Source organism: Macaca mulatta, chromosome 20 (genome assembly GCF_049350105.2).
Source record: "Macaca mulatta isolate MMU2019108-1 chromosome 20, T2T-MMU8v2.0, whole genome shotgun sequence".
Taxonomy (NCBI): Eukaryota; Metazoa; Chordata; class Mammalia; order Primates; family Cercopithecidae; genus Macaca; species Macaca mulatta.
The window spans coordinates 54,281,640-54,306,332 of record NC_133425.1 but is presented as its reverse complement, the minus strand read 5'-3'; the positions used below and the strand labels follow the sequence as shown (position 1 = coordinate 54,306,332).

General features: G+C 51.9%; 1 protein-coding gene and 1 long non-coding RNA gene across 14 annotated transcripts; one reads left to right on the top strand and one right to left on the bottom strand.

Moving 5' to 3' along the window:
* Nucleotides 1-43: 43 nt before the first annotated feature.
* On the top strand, nucleotides 44-24,693 carry SLC38A7 (solute carrier family 38 member 7). 13 transcript variants are annotated; one of them, XM_077983808.1, is made up of 13 exons: nucleotides 44-97; nucleotides 593-631; nucleotides 712-839; nucleotides 4,570-4,954; nucleotides 5,931-6,129; nucleotides 6,342-6,483; nucleotides 7,379-7,477; nucleotides 8,748-8,805; nucleotides 9,040-9,154; nucleotides 13,143-13,290; nucleotides 14,761-14,960; nucleotides 15,910-15,964; nucleotides 22,350-24,693. In XM_077983808.1, the coding sequence occupies exons 4-13, from the start codon at nucleotides 4,685-4,687 to the stop codon at nucleotides 22,450-22,452; spliced, it is 1,389 nt and encodes a 462-aa protein (XP_077839934.1). In that variant the 5' UTR covers nucleotides 44-97; nucleotides 593-631; nucleotides 712-839; nucleotides 4,570-4,684; the 3' UTR covers nucleotides 22,453-24,693.
* Nucleotides 591-11,979, bottom strand: LOC144338068 (uncharacterized). The gene is made up of 3 exons (XR_013411841.1): nucleotides 11,812-11,979; nucleotides 2,891-5,248; nucleotides 591-1,887 (listed from the first exon to the last, which is right to left on the bottom strand). It is a non-coding gene; the product is annotated as an uncharacterized LOC144338068 (long non-coding RNA).

The window sequence follows — 24,693 nt, the reverse complement described above, 5'->3', positions numbered from 1 at the left end:
ACTACAACTCCCAGCGTGTCCCGCGGCCGCCCAAGCGGGCGTCATGTGATCCATGCTCACGTGTCTCCGCAGCCGGCTCGGGAAAGAATCCCCAAAGGTAAGTGGCCGGAGACAGGCTCTGGAGGGTGAAGTGTTAGATCCCCGAGGTCTCTGGAGCCCCTCAGCCCCCGCCACCGCGGCAGTGCTCAGGCCCTTTCCCTGCAGAGGTTCGGATCCCGGCGTCCTCGCCCCACGCCCGTCCCTCGGTTGGCCGGCTCTGCCGCGCCTTAGCCCCGCCAGCGGGTCTCCACCCAGTCCTAGGCCGGAATCGAGTCCCGGAGCTCCTCCCCAGTTTACCCCACAGTAGCCCACCCGCCTCACTCCAGGCCTGGGAATCGCCCCGCCCCGGCCTCCTGGCCCGGGTGCGCCCTGGCTCACCTCACAAAGCAGCCCACCCTTTCTATTTCAGGGCTCCAACCCCAGGCTGGACTGGGAGCACACTCCAGTTGGGATCTGAGGGGCCTACATCTCTGGCCTGAGCATGTGGGCATCAGGCTTCTATTCTGGCTCCGCCACCTGCCCACTGTGACCTTAGTCTAACCTCTCCCTCCAGGGCCTGTTTTCCTGTCTGACCTGAGGCTCCAGTCCATGGGTAAGAGAGAGCCGCTCAGTCTCCTCCAGCTCTGCTAAAGCCAGCGCAGAAGTAGCCCAAACTCTTCTCTCTGCTGACAGCAAATTGTAGGCAAGGTCTTGAGAAAGAAGAAATTGGGGCCAGAAAGGGAAGTGAGGAGAACCAGATCCCAGACCTTTGGAGAGAAGGAGCAAACCCCCTCTGGCACAGCCCATCAGGGAGAAAGCAGGTAAGGTGCAAAGGTGGACTGAGTAATTTGCCAGTGAGCATTGGGGGTGCCCAGAGATCTTGAACCAAGGCAGAGAATCCGCAAGAGATGAGACCCCCAGCTTCTGAGTTCCATGAGGACCCCAGCCTGTGCTCTCATGTGGGTGGCAGGAGAGGCTGGCAGATGGTGCAGGACTTGGGCAGGGCTGCCAAAGGGAAACATTTTGATTGGAGAGTCAGGAAGCCGCACCAAGCCTTGTGACCTTGGACGAGTCACTCTGTAGACCTCTGTGTCTGACATGAGCAGCGGGGAGGAGGTGGTCACAGCTCTGGCAGCACTCACTTTGCAGGGTTCCTTCTCTAACTGCACGGGAAGCCTGGGAGTCCCAAGACTCTGCCTTCACTGCTCACTGCTTTGATTTTGCTGAGTTGCTGGCTGGGTGACAGGATGTGTAAGAGGAAGAAGCCCTGTGACATCTGACAGATCTTTCTGGGTTTAGAGCCAGCAGAGGGATGTTTCCTCTGGTGCCATGGTTGCATGCTTGATGACAGATGGTTGAGAGCACATGAATTTTCCCCCTTTCCCTCTCAAGAGTGGATGGTCCCCAGCTTTGTTTGTCCATCATCAGGAGGAGCGATGGGAAGTAGCCCAAGTGGTTTTGTTAACCATTTTAAACCCCCAGTGGGCTGAAGGCATCAGAGAGGAAGGTCCAATGGTTAGGGCAGTCATTATGGCTGAATCTGCTCAGTTCCCTTTTCTTCCCTCTGGGCTGTAAAGACTAAACCAGGCCAGGGGCTGTGGCTCAAGCCTATAATCCCAGCACTTTGGGAGGCCAAGGCAGCAGGATTGCTTGAGCACAGGAGTTCAAGACCAGCCTGGGCAACATAGTGAGACCTCCTCATGTCTACAGAAAATTTAAACACGACCGGCATGGGGGGCTTGTCACATGGGAGAAGTCACATGGGAGAAGAGTTGAGAATTGGCCTGAATTTTGAAGGGCCAATTTTGTTCCCCACAGGAACAAAAAATGTAAAAGGTTGGCCAGGCACGGTGGCTCACTCCTGTAATCCTAGCACTTTGGGAGGCCGAGGCAGGGGGATCACAAGGTCAGGAGTTCGAGACCAGCCTGGCCAACATGGCAAAACCCCATCTCTACTAAAAATACAAAAATTAGCCAGGCATGGTGGCAGGCACCTGTAATCCCAGCTACTCAGGAGGCTGAGGCAGGAAAATCTCTTGAACCCGGGAGGTAGGGGTTGCAGTGAGCTGAGATCGTGTCATTGCACTCCAGCCTGGGCAACGAGAGCAAGACTCCATCTCAAAAAAAAAAAAAAAAAAATTAAAAAGTTAGCTGGCTGTGGTGGCACACACCTGTAGTCCCTGGTACTCAGGAAGTTGAGGTGGGAGGATTGCTTGAGCCTGGGAGATTGAGGCTGCAGTGAGCTCTGATTGTGCCACTGCACTCCAGCCTGAGCAACAGATTGAGACCCTGTCTCTAAATAAATAAAGACTAAACCGGAGAGGGAGTAGGGACTGAAATGGAGTTTTGTATGAGTACCCTGAAATCGGGACTCAGGAATGAGGAGACTCTCAGAGGGGTCTTTGGCAGATTTTGCCAGCCTGGGTGGTAACCAGCTAATAGTAGCCTCTGGGGAAGACTGCCCTGGCTCCTCCCTGCCCCCTTAGTCCCTGCCCTTGTAATCTGGGCTTCTTCCTGCTCTTTCTCCCATTAGCTATCCCAGGGCCTCTGTGCCCATTGTTACCTGGCCAATAGCATCAGGCTCTGGTTTGGGGTTTTTTGTTGTTGTTTGTTTGTTTGTTTGTTTGTTTGTTTTGAGACAGAGTCTTACTCTGTCGCCCAGCCTGGAGTGCAGTGGCATGATCTGGGCCCACTACAACCTCCATCTCCCGATTTCAGGCCATTCTCCTGCCTCAGCCTCCTGTGTAGCTGGGACTACAGGGGCGAACCACCGCACCTGGCTAATTTTTGTATTTTTAGCAGAGATGGAGTTTCACCATGTTGGCCAGGCTGGTCTCAAACTCCTGACCTCAGGTGATCTGCCCACCTTGGCCTCCCAAAGTGCTGGGATTCCAGATGTGAGCCACCGCACCCGGCCCAGGCTCTGGTTTTGATCGGTGTTCTACTCTTAGCTTGCTTAGGGCTGGAGAGTCTCAGGCATGGTTGGTAGTGGGCAACATGGGAAAGGGCATCTGCAGAAATAACAGTAGCAGTGACCATTTATTGAGTGTTAAACCCTTACTGATATTAACACACGCCCCACAGGAACATATGATGTAAAGGCTTAGAGGGGCGAGGTGACTTGCCCAGGGTCACACAGATAGGCAGCGGAGGAGTCAGCATTCTGAAGGCAGAGCCTACTCAGAGACCCAGATCACAGCCCTGTCCAGGGCTGCTCTTGATCTGGGGGTGGACTTGATTCTTTAGGACCATCATTTCTCTGTGAGTCTCAGGCTATGAGCTGACCCTTGAGAACACTGAAGGTCTTTTTTCATGGCTGGGCTCCTCATAGCATCAGAAGATTCTTGGAAGAAAAAAAAAACTGCATCTCAACAGTGTTTAGCCAGAGAGCAAAGAGAATCATTCGAGTGATAAGCCTGTTATCTAAGTTCCGCCACACCCAAGGTACTGTCTTGGACTCAGGAGTGGGGCAGATACAAACGGATGGATGCCCTGTGCTCAGACAGGCCTGGGTTTGAATCCCAGCTCCACCACTGACCACTGTATGACTCAGGGGAGAGTGGTTGTCCCTTCTGGGATTCAGCTTCCTCTTTGGTAAAATGGTGACTGTCATGTCTACCTTTTAGGGCTGCATTGAGGATTGAATGAGAAAGCATTCCATAGCTGCAGCAATAGTGGTTTATAGTAACAAACAGCACTGCATGTTGAGCACCGATCATTGTAATCTAGCCCAGGAGAGCAAGCCTAATGGCCAGTGAGATGCTAGCACATGAGAGAGTACTGAGAAGAAACCAACTTGAGTGGTGCTGGCCCCTATATGGCACCAAGAAGAGCTCAGTGAGTGACCCAGGAAATGGGGAAGAAATAGGACCTAAAAGGGTGGCTGGCAAAGGAGTTGGGAGCATTCCAAGCATGGGATGAATCATTGTTTTCCTGAAGATGCAAACATGACAGGCATGGGGGCTTGTCACATGAGAGGAGTTGAGAATTGGCCTGAATTTCAAAGGTCCTCGAAAGTCACAGAATTTAGACTCTGGGCCACCGGGAGGCATGCTGGACTGTAATATGTTGAATTTCAGTTCTTGGCGAGGGGTCCTTTTGGGACCCTGTGGTGTGAAAACAGGCTGGGAAGCCAGGCAGATCCGGATCCAAATCCTGCTGTGCAACTTGCTAATATATGACCCTGGGTCAGTGATGGGATCTCTCCAAACCTTTTGACCACAAGACTGTCCTAAGGATTGAATGAGATAAAGTATATCCATGACACACCTGCCCGACATGGGGCCTCTCTCTAGTGCTGATGTGTTAGTACCCACTTTATGTTGACATCTAACTGGCCCAATGAGTCTGTATGCCTGAAACAAGCATGATTTACACCTGATCTGTTTCTGTGTCTGTCTCCCCATACTCTGGCACCCAGTGCACTGTCTGCACAGAGGCATACCTGGGTTTGGATCCTACCCATGTGATCTTGGGCAAGTTATTTCACCTTTTTGTTCCCCAGTTCCCCCATCTTAGGATAACAGTAGTGCTTGCCTTTGTCCCATCTAGGTTGAGAAGAGTCCTAGGCTAACAGCCCCAAACAGGTGGGTGTTGCTCAGCTGCCTGGGGCATGTGGTTGTAAGGCAGAACCCACAGACCTTGCAGGAAGAAGGCTTTTGGGGCCATGGCCCAGGCCAGCATCAACAGTGACTACAGTGAGTGGGGCTTGAGCACAGATGCCGGGGAGCGGGCCCGGCTGCTTCAGAGTCCCTGTGTGGACACAGCCCCCAAGAGTGAGTGGGAAGCCTCTCCTGGGGGTCCAGACAGAGGCACCACTTCCACACTTGGAGCTGTCTTCATCGTCGTCAACGCGTGCCTGGGCGCAGGACTACTCAACTTCCCAGCAGCCTTCAGCACTGCGGGGGGCGTGGCAGCAGGCATCGCACTGCAGATGGTGAGTGCACTGGCTGGGAGGGCAGAGGTGCAGTTCAGGCGGGCACTTTGCCTCAAAAGGGAGGCTTTGAGTCAGGAATGGCCAGTAAGTGATACAGCACTGCTCTCCCCTCCCTCACATGTGGCAGACATGACTAATCTATTCTAGTATTCTTTCTTCTGACCCAAATGAGGCTTCAAAAGCCTTCCAACAATCAGAGAAATTTGAACATCAATTACATCTCTAATTTTTTAGGCAAAACATTGATTTTGTGGTATGTTTACAAAGAGGGCCCTTATCTTTTAGAACTGCACACTGAAATATTTATGGATGAAATGATATGATAGCTTATATTGGCTTCACAATAAATGCAGAGTGGGAGGGAAAGGGAATGATGAAACAGGTTGGCCATGCATTGATCATTTTTGAAGCTGAGTGATGGATACATGCCAGTTCTTTTTAACTATTCTCTTTACCTTTTTTTTTTTTTTTTTTTTTTTTTGAGATGGTGTCTTGCTTTTTCACCCAGACTGGAGTGCAGTGGCCTGATCTCAGCTTACTGTAGCCTCCGCCTTCCAATTTCAAGTGATTCTCCTGCCTCAGCCTCCCAAGTCGCTGGCATTACAGGCACCCACCACCATGCCCAGCTAATTTTTGTATTTTTAGTAGAGACAGGGTTTCACCATGTTGGCCAGGCTGGTCTCAAACTCCTGACTTCAAGTGATCCTCCTGCCTCAGCCTCCCAAAGTGCTGGGATTACAGGCACGAGTCATCGCGTCCGGCCTATTCTCTTTACTTTTGTATGTTTGCAATTTTTCACAAAACTTTTTGTTTTTAAAGAAAATCTCAACTCAGCATCGTCTAGCAGTCTCTTAAAATTGCCCTTGGGATTTGGCAAGCTTGCTTTGGGCACTGGCCCAGTAAATGCGAGGCGAGCCCAGGGCGCCCTCTGCTGCCAGGCCTGTCCCACAAGCTCTTGTTCTGCCTCTGCCTGCAGGGTATGCTGGTTTTCATCATCAGCGGCCTTGTCATCCTGGCCTACTGCTCCCAGGCCAGCAATGAGAGGACCTACCAGGAGGTGGTGTGGGCTGTGTGTGGCAAGCTGACAGGTGTGCTGTGTGAGGTGGCCATCGCTGTCTACACCTTTGGCACCTGCATCGCCTTCCTAATCATCATTGGTGACCAGCAGGACAAGAGTGAGCTTCCCCCTCAGTCCCTACCCCATCTCTTCTTATCAGCCCTGCGGGGGAGGGAAAAGGTGCTGAACACCTTTCCAGGACTTACCTGGGCCCAGCATTCATCTGGGAATCCTCCCTCCAGGCAGAGGGAGGTCCTGGGACCCAGCGGAGCAGGAGGGCCACACCCCGTGATGGCCTGGCTTGACATTCCCTCCTTCCTCCCTGTGTAGTTATAGCTGTGATGGCAAAAGAGCCGGAGGGGGCCAGCGGCCCTTGGTACACAGACCGCAAGTTCACCATCAGCCTCACTGCCTTCCTCTTCATCCTGCCCCTCTCCATTCCCAGGGAGATCGGCTTCCAGAAATATGCCAGGTATGGAGGCCCCAGCCCCGGTCAGACAGAAGCTGTGATCCTGGGCAGCTGTAGACCCAAGGGCTCCTGGGGAACCCTGCTCCTCCATGCCACCTTACCTTGGGGAGCAAGAGTAGGCAAAGCAGGGCAGACCGGGGCTTGCAGGGTTTCTGTCTCCATCACAGAAAAGGATGCATCCGTGAGAGATTCAGTTCTAAGTGTCCTTTTGCATCCATGAGAAATTCAGTTCTAAGTGTCCTTGTCAAAGAAAGAACAGGTGGTATCTGGATGGTGAAGGCGGCCTCCTGGCTTTCCCTGGGAGGAAGGGATTTGGGTCTTTGAGATTGTCAGCCTGGCAGCATCTTACCTGCAGCTTGGCATGAAGGAAGGAAACTGGTTTCCTGTCTCAGCATCTGAAAGGCTGTGGGATTCTAGGCTTCCCCGTCTGTAAGTGCAGGGGCCATGCTCCACTCTCTCCCAGGCTCCCATAAATGTTGACACAAAAGTGTTTGTACTCTCAACCCTCTTACCTCTGGCATCTCGTAGTTCTCAAAGGCCAGGCTCAGAGGATGGGCTGCCCACAACCCCTGCCCAGGCTGGGCTGCTCTGATTCAAGTCCCAGGTGTGCTTTGGAGCCCTGCTCTCTGCATTGTCTCTGAGCCATGGAGCTGAACCAGCACTTCCCAATGACCAGAGATGATGATCGGGTCCCCTCTTGGCTGTCCAGCTCCCTCCTAGCTGTGGCAGGTTTCTCTGAAACTACTTCTCAGGCATTTACTGAGTCTTTGCTTGGCATAGTTCCTGGTTCATTCAGTGGACACTTGTGGTCACTAGAGCTGAAGGTGGATGTCCCTAGGGGTGGAATCAGATAAGAGGCAGCTGGGGATGAGGACACTTAGTCTCTCCTTCCCGGCAGCTTCCTGAGCGTCGTGGGTACCTGGTACGTCACAGCCATCGTTATCATCAAGTACATCTGGCCAGATAAAGAGATGACCCCAGGGGACATCCTGACCAGGTGAGGGTGAGGGCCCTAGGAGACATGGGGAAGAAGCCACCACTTGGGCCCCAGCAGGTGCTGGGTCAGGAACCAGAAGGCCACACAGGTGCTCTTCTCAAGGCTCATGAGCTCATCAGGGCTGACTTGGTCATTGTAGGAAGGAGGAAAGAGCCCCTGATCTCATGTTACTAGAGGGAAGAGCAAGAATCAGAGACAGGAGGCACTTTGCCACCCACATCCAACAGATGAACCAGTGTGAGGCTAGGCCTTGGGTTGTGGAGGAACCTGAGGGTGGAATCCCAGGGTGGAATTGCCCATGTTTCCAGCATGTGCTTATCTGTAATTTCTATATCTTTGAGGGTGAATTTATTATTTAAACCTTTTTTTTTTTTTTGAGACGGAGTCTCGCTGTGTCTCCCAGGCTGGAGTGCAGTGGCGTGATCTCGGCTCACTGCAAGCTCCGCCTCCCGGGTTCACGCCATTCTCCCGCCTCAGCCTCCCAAGTAGCTGAGACTACAGGCGCCCGCCACCACGCCCGGCTAGTTTTTTGTATTTTTAGTAGAGACGGGGTTTCACCATGTTAGCCAGGATAGTCTCGATCTCCTGACCTCGTGATCCACCCGCCTCGGCCTCCCAAAGTGCTGGGATTACAGGCTTGAGCCACCGCGCCCGGCCGAATTTATTATTTAAAAAAAAAAAACCAGGGCCAGGCGCAGTGGCTCACGCCTGTAATCCCAGCACTTCGGGAGGCCGAGGCAGGCGGATCATGAGGTCAGGAGATAGAGACCATCCTGCCTAACATGGTGAAACTACGTCTCTACTAAAAAAATACAAAATATTAGCCGGGCGTGGTGGCGGGCGCCTGTAGTCCCAGCTACTCAGGAGGCTGAGGCAGGGGAATGGCTCGAACCCAGGAGGCAGAAATTGCAGTGGGCTGAGATGGCACCACTGCACTCCAGCCTGAGCGACAGAGCGAGACTCCGTCTCAAAAAAAAAAAAAATTTCCTTTTTTTGAGAGAAACAAACCAGTGAAGCAAAATCCCCAGTCCAGGAGCCAGGAATTCTGGATTTTGGTCCTAGGGGGCTTTTTGGAGCCTCCAGGCCCCCTCCCAGCGGGGCCTGGGACAGAGGGATGCCTCTTTTCCCTGTTCCCAGAATTCTGTGGGTGGAACCTATAGAATGCCAGTTGCTGGAGACCATGCTAGGCTGAATGAAAAGTGAGGGTGTGGGGTGGGTTGGTGGCTCCGAGGAGTTCCCAGGTGGCAGCACCTTGTGTGTTTGTTCACAGGCCGGCTTCCTGGATGGCTGTGTTCAATGCCATGCCCACCATCTGCTTCGGATTTCAGGTGCCAGTGCCAGTTGCAAGGTCCCTGCTGTCCTCTTAGGTCACCCCACCCCAGGTTGGAACCCAGGAAGGAGGAGGAACCCAGGCAGGATGGAGGAAATCCTGGGGGGAAGGACAGAGCAGGGGCCTCAGGACTTGCCCCTTGTCCCTGGGGTCTTTGTTCCCAAGGTACCTTCCTCTGAAAACTGGGGGTGAGGTCATTTCCCCACCATGACCGTGCCCTTCGCCTGGACAGTGCCACGTCAGCAGTGTGCCCGTCTTCAACAGCATGCAGCGGCCGGAAGTGAAGACCTGGGGTGGAGTGGTGACAGCTGCCATGGTCATAGCCCTCGCTGTCTACATGGGGACAGGTGAGTGCTCCCCCCTAGACCTGGGACTGGAGTGCTCTCACTTCCACAGGTGTCCGCAGGTCCTGGGGCCCAGCTTTCCTGGGGACAGCCCTGCATTCCCAGCATGACTTGTGCAGGCACTGGCTTGAACTTGGCCTGCCTGGGGCCTCCTCCTGCCAAGATGAGAGTGGCGTATTCATCCATTCATTCACCAGTTCTAAGTTGGTGCCTAGGAAGTGCCAGGAACTGTTCTCAGTGTGGGGGATGCCATGGAGAGAGATGGAGCTGGTCTTGCCCTCATGGAGTTGACATTCTTGTTGGAGAGACAGTCATGCAGGAGTAACTAGGGAATCAGTAAGGAATTCCAGATGGTGGCGAGCATCCTGATGACAGTGAAATCGGGGAGGTGTATTTTGTTTTGTTCTATTTTGTTGTGTTTTGAGAAAGGGTCTCAGAAACTGTCACCCAGGCTGGAGTGCAGTGGCATGATCATAGCTCACTGTAACCTCAACCTGCCGAGTTCAAGTGATCCTCCTGTCTCAGCCTCCAGAGTAGCTGGGACTACAGCCATGTGCCACCATGCCCAGCTAATTTTTTGTTTTGTTTTGTTTTGTTTTAGCAGAGACAAGGTCTCACTCTGTTCCCCAGACTAGTCTTGAATTCCTGGGCTCAAGCAATTCTTCTGCCTCGGCCTCCCAAAGTACTGGGGTTACAGGCGTGAGCCACCAACCCAGCCTAAAATGGGGAAGGTATGAATGGGACTGGATGGGTGGCTTTGGGAGTGGTTCATAGAAAGTTCTTCTCAGAGGAGGCCCAAATGATGAGAAAGAGCCAGAAGAGGAGGGGCTGGGGGAGAACGGTTCTAGACAGAAGAACCACAAAACACCAAATCACTGAGGCGGGGCCAGGAAGAAGGTCTGCGTGGCTGGAGTGGTGTGTGATGGGGGCAGGTGACAGGCAGTGAGGCCAGACAGGCACTGGCAGCCAGATCCTGTTGGACCTTGAGGGCTTCTGGGAGTCAGAGAGGAAGCGTTTTAAGCAGGGGGGATGGTTCGGGGAAAGATGGCTCTGGCTGCAGTGTGGAGAGTGGTTGGGATGAGTGAGCAAGTCTAGGAGACCCCGGAAGAAGGATCCCCTGAGTTCTTTCCATGGACAGACAATAGGAGCTGCCTGGGCCAGTACTGTTCTAGCCTCTGAATACACAGCCAGGAATAAGAGAGGCAAATAGCCAAATCCCTGTTCTCCTGGAGCTCATATTCTGACTGGGGAGACAGAAAATAAGCCTGTGAAAAAAATTAATTTTTTTTTATTGTTTACTTAAAGACCAGTGTAATAGTACAGTTTAAAAAAAAAAATTAGAAAGAGATAAGGCTGATCACTGTGGTTCACACCTATAATCTCAGCTATGGGAGGCCAAGATGGGAGGTTCTCTTGAGCCCAGGAGGTCAAGACAGGCCAGGCAACATGGTGAAACTCCATCTCTACAAAAAAATTTAAAAATTAGCCAGGTGTGGTGACATGCACCTGTGGACCCAGCTACTTGGAGGCTGAGGTGGGAGGATCGCTTGAGCCTATGAGATAAAGGCTGTAGAGACTCATGATCATGCCGCTACACTCCAACCTGGGCAACAGAGCGAGACCCTGTCTCTAAAAAAGAGAGAGAAATGAGTGTTAGGGGACAGGCACAGTGATTCATACCTATAATCCCAACACTTGGAAAAGCTGAGATGAGAGAACCGCTTGAGGCCAGTTCAAGACCAGCCTCGGCAACATAGTGAGACTCATCTCTACAAAAATTAAAGAATTAGCCAGGCATTGGCCAGGCACGGTGGCTCACTCCTGTAATCCCAGCACTTTGAGAGGCCAAGGTGGGCGAATCACTTGAGACCAGGAGTTCAAGACCAGCCTGTCCCAACATGGCAAAACCCTGTCTCTACTAAAATTACAAAAATTAACTAGGCGTGGTGGCAGGTGCCTGTAAGCCCAGCTACTCAGGAGGCTAAGGCATGAGAATCGCTTGAACGTGGGAGGCAGAGGTTGCAGTAAGCCAAGTTCACGCCACTGTACTCTAGCCTGGGGGATAGAGTGAGACTCTGTCTTCAAAAAAAAAAAAAAAAATTAGCCGGGCGTGGTGGCATGTGTCTGTGCCTATAGTCCCAGCGACTTGGGAGGCCAAGTCGGGAGGTACTCAAGCCTAAGAATTCAAGGCTACTATGGAACTATGATTGTACCACTTCACTCCAGCCTGAGTGACAGAGCAAGGTCCTGTCTTTAAAAAAAAAAAAAAAAAAAACGGCCAGGCACCGTGGCTCACACCTGTAATCCCAGCACTTTGGGAAGCCAAGGTAGGCAGATCACATTAGGTCAGGAGTTCAAGACCAGCCTAGCCAACATGGGGAAACCCCATCTCTACTAAAATTACAAAAATTAGGGCCAGGCACAGTGGCTCACGCCTGTAATCCCAGCACTTTGGGAGGCTGAGGCGGGCAGATCACAAGGTCAGGAGTTCGAGACCAGCCTAGCCAACATGGCGAAACCCCATCTCTACTAAAAATACAAAAATTAGCCAGGCGTGGTGGCAGGCGCCTGTAATCCCAGCTACTTGGGAGGCTGAGGCAGGAGAATCACTTGAAACCGGAAGGCAGAGGTTGCAGTGAGCCGAAATCACACCACTGCACTCCAGCCTGGGCGAAAGAGCGAAACTCCATCTCAAAAAAAAAAAAAATTAGCCAGGCGTTGGCGGCAGGTGCCTGTAACCCCAGCTGCTCAGGAGGCTGAGGCATGAGAACCCAGGAGGCCAGACTGGGCACGACAGAGCAAGACTCTGTCTCAAAAAAAAAAAAAAAGAGCCAGGCATGGTGGCGTGCACCTGCTGTAATCCCAGCTACTCAGGAGGCTGAGGCGGGAGAATCACTTGAACCTAGAAAGTGGAGGTTGCAGTGAGCCGAGATCATGCCACTGCGCTCCAGCCTGGGCAACAAGAGCGAAACTCCATCTCAAAAAAAAAAAAAGAAAAAAGGCCAGGTGTGGTGGCTCATGCCTGTAATCTCAGCACTTTGGGAGGCTGAGGCAGGTGAATCACAAGGTCAGGAGTTCAAGACCAGCCTGGTTTATATGGTGAAACCCCATCTCTACTAAAAATACAAAAATTAGCCAGGCATGGTGGCGAGTGCCTGTAGTCCCAGCTACTTGGGAGGCTGAAGCAGGAGAATTGTTTGAACCTGGGAGGCTGAGGTTGCAGTGAGCCGAGATTGCACCACTGCACTCCAGCCTGGGCCACAAAGGAAGACTGTTTCAAAAAAAAAAAAAAAAAAAAAGAAGGCTGGGCGTGGTGGCTCACACTTTGGGAGGGTGAGGTAGGAGGATTGCTTGAGCCCAGGAGTTTGAGACCAGACTGGGCAACAAAGCACAACCCCATCTCTACAAAAAAATTAACTGGATGTGGTGGCATCTGCCTGTAGTCCTAGTTACTTGGGAGGCTCAGGTGGGAGAATCACTTGAGCTGAGGAGGTCAAGGCTGCGGTGAGCCATGATCACACTACTGCACTCTAGTCTGGGTAACAGAGCAAGACTGTGTCTCAAAAAAGAAAAGAAAAATAGGACAGGGTGATGTGAGAGAGTACCTGGGGTGGGGGTCATTGTATCATGGTAGCTGGACTGGCAGGAAGCATTCTCTGAGGAAGGACATCTAAACTGAAACCCGCATGATGAGGAGATGGCATCTGAAGCTCTGCCAGATAGAACAGTCAGTGCCGAGGCGCTGAGGTGGGAATGTGCTGGGCAAGTTTAAGCTCACAAAGCTGGGGGCTAGAGGGCTTCCAGTGATGGGGGATATGAGAAGTCAGGGAGGGAGGCATCTGATCAGAGCCCCATCTCCCACTCTGAGCCTCCGTCTAAGTGTCCAGAGCTGCTATAGCAGCCTCCCAGCTGATGTTGTCCCTAGGTGGAGTGCACAGTCCACCCCACTACCCTCCCACGGTTGCCCTGACCCAGCTGTTCTGGCCCCCAGGCATCTGTGGCTTCCTGACCTTTGGAGCTGCTGTGGATCCTGACGTGCTCCTGTCCTACCCCTCGGAGGACATGGCTGTGGCCGTTGCCCGAGCCTTCATCATCCTGAGCGTGCTCACCTCCTACCCTATCCTGCACTTCTGTGGGCGGTGAGCCCCCTTCCACTCCCCAGGGCCCCTCCGAGCCCCTGTGAGCCCTTCCAGCATGGTCCTTTGGCCTTGTGTGGACCCCATCCTGTAGAAGGAGAAACTGAAGCCTGTAGGAAAGGGTCAGTGCCTAGGATGGGTCCCTACGTATCCCAAGACAGGTCTCAGAAGCGCCCTTTGTCCTGGGGTCACCAGAACATTCTGTGAGTCCTGTAAGAATATCCAGGGCGGCCGGGCGCGGTGGCTGAAGCCTGTAATCCCAGCACTTTGGGAGGCCGAGACGGGCGGATCACGAGGTCAGGAGATCGAGACCATCCTGGCTAACACAATGAAACCCCGTCTCTAGGCGCGGTGGCTCAAGCCTGTAATCCCAGCACTTTGGGAGGCCGAGACGGGCAGATCACGAGGCCAGGAGATCGAGAGACGATCCCGGCTAACACGGTGAAACCCTGTCTCTACTAAAAAATACAAAAAAACTAGCCGGGCGAGGTGGCGGGCGCCTATAGTCCCAGCTACTCGGGAGGCTGAGGCAGGAGAACGGCGTAAACCCAGGAGGCGGAGCTTGCAGTGAGCTGAGATCCGGCCACTGCACTCCAGCCTGGGTGACAGAGCAAGACTCCGTCTCAAAAAAAAAAAAAAAAAAAAAAAAAGAAACCCCGTCTCTACTAAAAATACAAAAAAATTAGCCGGGCGAGGTGGCAGGCGCCTGTAGTCCCAGCTACTCGGGAGGCTGAGGCAGGAGAATGGCGTAAACCCGGGAGGCGGAGCTTGCAGTGAGCCGAGATAGCGCCACTGCACTCCAGCCTGGGCGACAGAGCGAGACTCCGTCTCAAAAAAAAAAAAGAATATCCAGGGCATGGCACGGTGGCTCATGTCTCTAATCCCAGCACTTTTGGAGGCTGAGGCAGAAGGATCACTTGAGCCCAGGAGTTCAAGACCACTTGGGCAACCTAGTGAGACCCCCATCTCTACACAAAATAAAATAAATAGCCAGGTGTGGTGGCATGCACCTGTGGTCCCAGCTACTCAGCCACTTGGGAGGCTGAGGCAGAAGGATGGCTGGAGCCCAGGAGTTCAAGGCTGCAGTGAGCCAAGATTGCACCACCGCACTCCAGCCTGGGTGAGAGAGCCAGACCCTGTCTCAGAAAAAAACAAAAGAATCTCTATCCAGATCCTTTCCTGAGCTTTCACGTGGACACCCTGCCCTTTGCATACCCCAGAGAGTTCCTTTTAAGGAAAAAACTATATCAGTTTCCATGTGATGTAAAGCAAAGTGCTAAGCTCTCCACATTCACCATCTCTAGTCCCCGTGGTAAACAGAGTGCTGGTGGCCCATTTTACAGAAGAGGAAACTGAGGCTCAGGAATGGGGCTTTCCCTGCCGTCTACCCAATTAGGAGTCTGGCTCCTGTGAGCTAGAGGTGGGAGGCTGCTAGCGGCAGGAGCACCTCTAAGCCCCTCTCCATGTGGGCAGGGCGGTGGTGGAAGGCCTGTGGCTGCGCTACCAGGGGGTGCCAGTGGAGGAGGACGTGGGGCGGGAGCGGCGGCGGCGAGTGCTGCAGACGCTGGTCTGGTTCCTGCTCACCCTGCTGCTGGCGCTCTTCATCCCTGACATCGGCAAGGTGATCTCAGTCATTGGAGGCCTGGCCGCCTGCTTCATCTTCGTCTTCCCAGGTGCGGACCCCTGGCGCCCCATCACAGCCCCACAGCACAGACTCCCAGGGCCTCCCTAGCCTCTGCTCCCTACTTAATCCAAACATGCAGGAGAGAGTAACCACCATCACTGACTAATCACCTGCCTCGCCTCTGTGATGGCCCCTGTCCAAGCATTATCTCCTGGAAAGAAGGTGTAGTTGTGATCTCCAGTTTACCTGGAAAGAAGGTGTAGTTGTGATCTCCAGTTTACCTGGAAAGAAGGTGTAGTTGTGATCTCCAGTTTACTGATGGCACGTGGGGCTCAGAAAGGGTCACAGACTTGCCTAGAGCTTAACAAACTCGACTAGTAACAAACCTTTTCCATCCCACACTGTCTGGGTTCAGAGTCTGTTCTCTTAACCATTCATTCAGGTGTCTGCTGCTCCCTAACTGAGGGATCTGTCTGGCTGGTTCAGCCCATTACAGCCCAGAGAGCAGTAGGGTCTAGGGGTGACACCCTGACACAGACATCAGAGGACCTGGGTTCCAGACACAGATCTACCACCAGATCCCTGGAGAAGTGTCCTGTTGGCCCAGCCATGAGTTCTACCCTTACCCAACTTGTCTTTATCCAGGAAGCCACCCTCAAAGCCCCAGCTACTTTGCTGGAGCAGGGGAGCCAGATCTGCTCGGAAGTGTACTGGGAAGACCCCTGGGGTTGGGCCACCACTGAGTCACCATTGAGTGCTGTCCCTTTAGCTCTGAGTCTAGCATGCTGCCCAAGGGATCTTATCAGATGCTGGCCTGTCATGGGAGAGCAGATGCCAGACGTCCCCAGGTGGATGTGGCATGGGGGCAGAGATGGAATTTCTAGAAGAGTAAACATGGGCCTTTCTCCATCCAGCACTGCTTCTTGGGAAAGGGGAAGGTTAGGAGGGAGGGAGCCCTCTCCCCTCACGAATGCTCAGGGCCACTTCTTCTCTTCTAGGGCTGTGCCTCATTCAAGCCAAACTCTCCGAGATGGAAGAGGTCAAACCAGCCAGGTAAAGCAGGGCCCAGTCCTTGATCCTCTCAGGGAGGCACTGGATTGGAACATGGCTTTGTGGGGGCCTTAAAACAGATAGGAGTCAGAGGCTTGTGTACTTAGAAATCATGGGTTTGGTTTTGTTTTGTTTTTGAGACGGAGTCTCGCCCTGTCGCCCAGGCTGGAGTGCAGTGGCACAGTCTCGGCTCACTGCAAGCTCCGCCTCCCAGGTTCATGTCATTCTCCTGCCTCAGCTTCCCGAGTAGCTGGGACTACAGATGCCCGCCACCACACCCAGCTAATTTTTGTATTTTTAGTAGAGATAAGATTTCACCATGTTGGCCAGGCTGGTCTCGAACTCCTGACCTTAGGTGATCCTCCTTCCTTGGCCTCCCAAAGTGCTGGCATTACAGGTGTGAGCCACCACACCCAGCTGGGTTTTTTTTTTTTTTTTTTTTTTAATACTTTAAAAATTGGGTAGTGTGCTAGTTGTTAACAATTTGAACATTAATAAAGGGCTTAATAGAAAAAGATGGAAGTCCCAGTTCCCCCACAACCCACTCGCCCCCACATCCCTTCTCCTGAGATAGCTCCATGTTACCAGTACGGTCTGTGTCCTTCTCAACCACTTGTGTACATGTGTGCATGTCTGTGTACACATAGCTATGCAGATGTATACACAGTTGCAGGGCATTTGTTTTGTTTTATGAAAAATGATTTCAGCCTGGTGCAGTGGCTCACACCTGTAATCCCAACACTCTGGGAGGCCAAGGCAGGTGGATCACCTGAGGTCAGGAGTTCAAGACCAGGCTGGCCAATGTGGTGAAACCACGTCTCTACTAAAAATACAAAAAAAATTACCTGCGCATAGTGGTGGCCACCTGTAGTCCCAGCTACTCGGGAGGCTGAGGCAGGAGACTCGCTTGAACCTGGGAGGAGGAGGTTGCGGTGAACCAAGATCGCACCATTGCACTCTAGCCTGGTGACAAAGTGAACCTCTATCTCAAAAAAAAAAATGATTTCAGGTTCAGGTTTCGCTTTCCTGTTCTAGTCCCGTTGTTCCAGTTTCTAGTCAGATCTCCACCCCTTACAGTCCCATACCACGTTCAAACAGGTTTTGTTAAAGCTCTTATCCCACCTTTCTCAGCCTATACCCCCACTGCCTCAGACCCAGACCCCGCCTCCCCAGCTCCTATAATTTGTCCCACAGCCTCTCTAATGATCCCCTGCTCTTCAGCAGGACCTGGCGCCTGGGCTTCTCTCAGCCCTTTCTGGCTATCAGCTTTTTCCAGCCTCCTCTTCCATATCCCTGCACTGACCAATGCCAGTCCACACCAATCTGCATTTTCTGGACTTAAAATTAGTATTGTATAGACAGCAGTTAATTCTCTTACCTTCCCAATGCTTTCTTTTTTTCCCTCTTGTGTAGGGGGTGAGCTCAGGGACCCCCCCAGCCCCAATCTAGTAGTGGAACAGTAGTTACCGATTGAAGTAACTGACATGTTTATTTTTGTTGTTGTTGTTGTTTTGTTTGTTTGTTTTTGAGTTGGAGTTTTGCTCTTTTTGCCCAGGCTGGAGTACAATGGTGCGATCTCAGGTCACCAACCTCCTCCTCCTAGGTTCAAGTGATTTTCCTGCCTCGGCCTCCCGAGTAGCTGAGATTACAGGCACGCACCACCACACCTGGCTAATTTTGTATTTTTATTTTTATTTTTATTTTTATTTTTGAGACAGAGTCTCGTTCTGTCGTCCAGGCTGGAATGCAGTGGTGTGATCTTGGCTCACTGCAACCTCCACCTCCTGGGTTCAAGTGATTCTCCTTCCTCAGCCTCCCGAGTACCTGGAACTACAGGCACACGCCACCACGCCCAACTAATTTTTTTTGTATTTTTAGTAGACATGGGATTTCACCATATTGGTCAGCCGGTCTTGAATGCCTGACCTCATGATCTGCCTGCCTTGGCCTCCCAAAGTGCTGGGATTACAGGTGTGAGCCACTGTGCCCAGCTTAATTTTGTATTTTTAGTAGTGATGGGGTTTCACCATGTTGGCCAGGCTAGTCTTGAACTCCTGACCTCAGGTGATCCGCCTGCCTCAGCCTCCCAAAGTGCTGGGATTACAGGCTTGAGCCACCACGCCTGGCTACTGACGTTCGTTTTTACCATAAAAAATATTTAAAGGCCTTAGGAGGAGTATTGCCTCCCAAAATCATTTGAAGACAGATCTCAGGTCCCATTTGTTTATTTTGTTCAGGTAGTTTGTTTAAAACCTCTGGACAGCTCGAAGGCCAGAAAAAAAAAAAAAAAAAAAAAAAAGATGTTTTGATCTTCAAAGGCCATATGCAAAAACAAGGACTGAGCTCCCCCTCAACACTGTTTTTCTTTATGACACAGGCTCTTACTATGTTGCGTAGGCTGACCTTGCACTCCTGAATTCAAGTGTTCCTCCTGCCTCAGCCTCCTAAAGTGCTGGGATTACAAGCCTGAGCCGCGGCATCTGGTCTGCCACTTGCTGTTTTTCACTCAACTGCATCAGCATAAGAAGATCTGCTGCTTAAAATTTTTATTTATTTATTTATTTTAAGAAAGATTGAATGATGGGCCGGGCGCGGTGGCTCAAGCCTGTAATCCCAGCACTTTGGGAGGCCGAGACGGGCGGATCACGAGGTCAGGAGATCAAGACCATCCTGGCTAACACGGTGAAACCCCGTCTCTACTAAAAAGTACAAAAAACTAGCCGGGCGAGGTGGCGGGCGCCTGTAGTCCCAGCTACTCGGGAGGCTGAGGCAGGAGAATGGCGGGAACCCGGGAGGCGGAGCTTGCAGTGAGCTGAGATCTGGCCACTGCACCCCAGCCTGGGCGACAGAGCGAGACTCCGTCTCAAAAAAAAAAAAAAAAAAAAAAGAAAGATTGAATGATGAAGGCTTGGAAGACAAAAAAATTAAAAATTACAAAAAAATTTTGTCCCAACCCTGTGGCTCACACCTGTAATCCCAGCATTTTGGGAGGCCGAGGCGGGTGGATCACTTGAAGTCAGGAGTTCAAAACCAGCCTGACCAACATGGGGAAACCACGTGTCTGCTAAAATTACAAAATTAGCCATGCGTGGTGGTGCATGCCTACAATCCCTGCTACTTGGGAGGTTGAGGCAGGAGAATCGCTTGAACCCGGAAGGCGGAGGTTGCAGTGAGCCGAGATCATGCCATTGCACTCCAGCCTAGGCAACAAGAGTGAAACTCCATCTCAAAAAAAAAAATTTTTTTAGAGACAGGGTCTTGCTCTGTCACCCAGGCTAGAGTGCAGTGGTGCAGTCATAGCTCACTGCAGCCTCAACCCCTGGGTTCCAGTGATCCTTCCACCTCAGCCTTCCAAGTAGCTGAGACTACAGGCATGCATCACTACACCCAGCTACTTATTTTATTTTTTGTAGAGGCAGCGTTTGTTTTGTTTTGTTTTTGAAATAGAGTCTTGCTTTGTTGCTCAGGCTGGAGTGCTAGAGTGTAGTGGCATGATCTTGGTTCACTACAACATCTGTCTCCTGGGCTCAAGCAATTCTCCTGCCTCAGCCTCCTGGGTAGCTGGGATTACAGGCGCCCACCACCACGCCCGGCTAATTTTTTATATTTTTAGTAGAGACGGGGTTTCACCATGTTGGCCAGGCTAGTCTCGAACTTCTGACCTCAGGTGATCCACCCGCCTTGGCCTCCCAAAGTGCTGGGATTACAGGCATGAGCCACCGAGCCCAGCCAAGACAGTGTGTTACTTTGTTGCCCAGGCTGGTCTCAAACTCCTTGGCTTCATGAGATCACCTGCATCGGCCTCCCAAAGTTCTGAAATTACAGGTGTGAGCCACCACTCCTGGCCATGCTTTTTCCTTTTTTAAATGGCTGTAGAATATACTCTTGTATGAAACTGTCCTGAATGTGATACTCTTATACTTCTTGGTACATATGTTCAAGGATTTGGGTAGATCAGTTCTTAGATGGAAACTGTGAGGTCATAAACCACGTTCATTTTACTTTGGCACATGGGTTCATATTATCCTCCAAAAAGGCAGTGCTAGTTAGAGTCCCAGCAGCAGTGAATGGGAGTCCCCGTTTCCTCACACCCCTGCCTGCACTGGATAGTACAACCTTTCTAAGTTTTGCTAGACAGAGGGACAAAAAACACGTTGTTTTCATGTACACATTTCCCTGAATAGTAGAAAGCTTGAGAACAGGTGCATGCTTTTAAAAAACTTGTTACATAAAAGAGCCAGGCGTGGTGGCTCACGCCTGTAATCTCAGCGGGCAGGTCGCATGAGGTCAGGAGTTCGAGACCAGCCTGGCCAACATGTAGAAACCCCGTCTCTACTAAAAATACAAAAATTAGCCAGGCATGGTGGCACATGCCTGTAATCCCAGCTACTCGGGAGGCTGAGGCAGGAGAATTGCTTGAACCCAGGAGTTGGATGTTACAGTGAGCCGAGCTTGCACCACTACACTCCAGCCTGGGTGACAGAGCGAGACTCCGTCTCAACAACAACAACAAAAAAAAACGTATTACATAACAATACTTGTTCATTGTAAAAAACTTTGTTTGTTCATTGTAAAAATACAAACATGTCGGCTGGGCACAGTAGCTCACGCCTGTAATCCCAGCACTTTGGGAGGCCAAGATGGGCCAATCACCTGAGGTCAGGAGTTCGAGACCAGCCTAACCAACATGGTGAAACCCCATCTCTACTAAAAATACAAAATTAGCCGGACATGGTAGCACATGCCTGTAATCCCAGCGACTTGGGAGACTGAGGCAGAAGAATTGCTTGAACCCAGGAGGTGGAGGTTGCAGTGAGCCGAGATCACGCCATTGCACTCCAGCCTGGGTAACAAGAGGGAAACTCCATCCCCCCCAAAAAAATACAAACATGTCTAAAGAAGAAAAAAAATCGGCCGGGAACAGTGGCTCACGCCTGTAATCCCAGCACTTTGGGAGGCCAAGACAGGCAAATCACCTGAGGTCAGGAGTTCGAGACCAGCCTGGCCAACATGGCAAAACCCTGTCTCTACTAAAAATACAAAAATTACCTGGGTGTGGTGGCGGATTCCTGTAGTCCCAGCTCGGGAGGCTGAGGCAGGAGAATTGCTTGAACCTCAGAGGCGGAGATTGCAGTAAGTGGAGATCGCGCCACTGCACTCCAGCCTGGACAACAGAGCAAAACTCCATCTCAAAAAAAAAAAAGACGAAGATAAAAAATCACCCTTTTTTTTTTTTGAGGTGGAGTTTCACTTGTTGCCCAGGCTGGAGTGCAGTGGTGCAATCTCTGCTCACTGCAACAACCTCCGCCTCCCAGGTTCAAGTGATTCTCCTGCCTTAGCCTCCCAAGTAGCTGGGATTACAGGCATGTGCCACCACACCCAGCTAATTTTTTGGGTTTGTTGTTGTTGTTGTTGTTTTGAGATGGAATCTCGCTCTGTCACCCAGGCTGGAGTGCAGTGGCACGATCTCGGCTCACCGCAACCTCCACCTCCTGGGATCAAGCGATTCTTGTGCCTCAGCATCCAGGGTACCTGGGACTACAGGTGTGCGCCACCACAGCTGGCTAATTTTTGTATTTTTGGTAGAGACAGGGTTTCACCATATTGGCTAGGCTGGTCTCAAACTCCTGACCTCAGGTGATCCACCCACCTTGGCCCCCCAAAGTTCTGGGATTACAGGCGTGAGCCACCACAGCCGGCCATTTTTTGTATTTTTTTTTTTTTGAGTAGAAACAGGGTTTCACCACGTTGGCCAGGCTGGTCTCAAACTCCTGACCTCAGGTGATTTGCCTGTCTTGGCCTCCCAAAGTGCTGGGATTACAGGCGTGAGCCACGGCAGCCAGCCTAATTTTTCTATTTTTAGTAGAGATGGGGTTTTGCCATCTTGCCCGGGCTGGTCTTGAACTCCTGACCTCATTGGAGAAGGGTGATCCACCCACCTTGGCCTCCCAAAGTGCTGAGATTACAGGCGTGAGCCACCGCGCCTGGCCGGAAATCACCCTTTATTTCAATTCCGTTTTATCCCTGTTGCTGTTATTGGTACATACATTTGCAGATGTCTACTTTTTGTTTCCTTTTTTAATGAAATAGACCACATTCCATGTGACCTGCTTTTTTCTGAACATCTTTCCATCAGGATGCCTACATTCGAATCCTGGCATGATGTGACCAATCAGTTACTCCCATTAGATCTTGGTCTTCTTACCTATGGACTAGGGACAATACACCTGGCCCCACACTACCTTCGTATTGAAGTCTTTGGGAAATAGGAAGTGTTCTACCAACACGAGAAGTGGGATAATTACAGTAATTAACAGTTATATATATTGAAGTCTGCAGTCACAGGATGGGATGACTGATCAGACCTCTCTCACCCTCTGTTCTCTAGCTGGTGGGTGCTGGTCAGCTACGGAGTCCTCTTGGTCACCCTGGGAGCCTTCATCTTCGGCCAGACCACAGCCAATGCCATCTTTGTGGATCTCTTGGCATAACCACTGCCTCCCAGGGAACACAAGGCCTTTGCCATTGGTCGCAGGAACCCATCTCTTAGAGCTATGGGGCCATTGTTAGTCCACGATCATTCCAACTGGTGGGATGACATCCGGACATCCTCTTCCAGGGACTGGGGCAAACTCAGGCCCCACACCTCTGGACAGCTCAAACCCAGTCCTCTTCCTGCTCCCCGGTGCTGGCAGTGCTGTGGATGTTGGCAGGAAGTCTCACATCATAGAGGAACCTTCTTCCTCTCCCAGTTCTCAGCTTCTCCATGCCTGGAATCCATGGGTGAAGAGAGTCGGTAGATCTCGTAAGAAAGAATCCAGTCTGACTTCCTGACTTCCCTCTGGAGAATGACTATGGACAGAAGGCCACCATCCTCCACAGAGCACCCTATCCTGAGTAGGGGCTGTGCTTATTACCCCAGGCCAGTGGTAGCTTCCTCAGGAGCCTGGTCATTTCCAAAGGTAGCACTGAAGTCATACAAATGCATAGTCAGGTAGATTCAGGCCTTGCCCACATCTTCCTGGGCAACCCCCACCATGAACCTGTCAGCCTCTTTCCCGTAGCTAATGGACATTTCCCAGGCCTTGAGGGGCCTCACCGTGTCTCTTTCACCAAACCTGATGGTCCAGGCTGAGCATCTCTCCTCCATCCCCAGACATCACCAGGTCTATTGTTTACAAACGGTGCCAGCCCGGCTCTGAAGCCAAGGGCCGCCCCGTGCCATGGTGCTGTGAGTATTCCTCTGTTAGCTTTCCCCATAAGGTTGGGGGATATCTGCTTTTTTGTCTGAGATGGGCCCCTCTTTTCAGAGGCCCCAGGGTGGGTGATGGAGAAGGCTGGGAACATTTCAGCCCCTCTGTGTGGGCTGGGCTGATGAGAATCAGGGTGTACCTCCCCGACACCTTTTTCACTGATGTTTTCTCTTCTCCCTGCCTCTCCTCTGCCTCCTCCCCCGCCAGCCCTAGCCTGACTACCCAGAGACCAAAAAAAATAGGCAGGGCCGGGTGCGGTGGCTCACGCCTGTAATCCCAGCACTTTGGGAGGCCAAGGCGGGCAGATGACTTGAGGTCAGGAGGTTGAGACCAGCCTGGCCAACATGGCAAAACCCCTTCCCTACTAAAAATACAAAAAATTAGCCGGGCATGGTGGCGGGCACCTGTAATCCCAGATACTACTGCACTCAAACCCAGGAGGCAGAGATTGCAGTGAGCTGAGATCGTGCCATTGCACTCCAGCTTGGGCAACAAGAGTGAAACTTCATCTCAAAAAAACAAAAACAAAAAGGCAGCTGGGTTGTCACCGATGGGCAGCATTTGAGCCTGCCACACTGGCCTGGAAATTTCCCTTCCAGTCTGGATTTTGTCTGCTCCTTTCCCCTCACCCCGTCACCTCTTCACCTCCCATCCCATTTCACTGTATAGCTCAGTCTCTCCCACGTACATAATTGGGGGCAGAGGGGGGCTCTCTTATCAGCCTCTTCAGCAACACATGTCCATCAGGCCTGGCCTCAGTGGCCAGCCACATTGATGTCACATTGGAATTGTTACCCCAGGCAGGGTGAAGAGATAGGCTATCTCCCCACCTCCCACCCCCCTCCCCACTATATTCTTGTTTTGTCCACCTCAGCCCCTCAGCTACCCCCTCTCACTTTGGCCAATCCCAGGCACCAATCAGGCTTCCTCCTCCACCTGGAGCCCCTAGCGTTTCCTTGGCCCCTCTTCCCCAAAACCTCTGTACAGGGTATGAGAGGGACCTCCTGCCCAGCCACCCACCACTCAGGGCAGTCCGATCTAAGAAGCAGAAGCTGGTTGGAGGCTGGCCGGGCTTCTGTCCAGTCTCCAGATGGATAAACTGCCTTTTCTCACATCCCCTCTTGGTGCCTGATCTTCTCTGCCCACGGGGTCAGACCCACGGTACTGTTTTCTGTCAGTCTCCGGCACAGCACCAAGCTCTGCCAGCACCAGTCCCTGACAGGGCTAGGAGGACAGCCTGGTCAGCAGGGCTGCAGTCCCCCAGTGCCGTGTTTCGGGGGTTGAGGGATGTAAGTGGAGTCATTGCACAGAGACAGACTAGTCAGGAGAAGAAGCTGGAATCTGGCCTCTTGGCCTAACCTCAGGAGCCCCCTCCCATCCTCTCCCCACTCTCCCTGTCGGGGTACTTCACTGTTTATTTTCTACTTGTGTATACTCGGGAAAGGGAAGATGGTTAATAAAAGGGATTTGTGCTGCTGA

What these genes read in the sequence shown, in the direction of transcription:
- SLC38A7 (XM_077983810.1), top strand. Translation starts at nt 4,685, where the DNA reads ATGGCCCAGGCCAGCATCAACAGTGACTACAGTGAGTGGGGCTTGAGC. An exon ending in CAGGCATCGCACTGCAGATG is followed by an intron (nt 4,955 to 5,930) that starts GTGAGTGCACTG and finishes CTCTGCCTGCAG; the next exon opens with GGTATGCTGGTTTTCATCAT. An exon ending in CGCTGTCTACATGGGGACAG is followed by an intron (nt 9,155 to 13,142) that starts GTGAGTGCTCCC and finishes TCTGGCCCCCAG; the next exon opens with GCATCTGTGGCTTCCTGACC.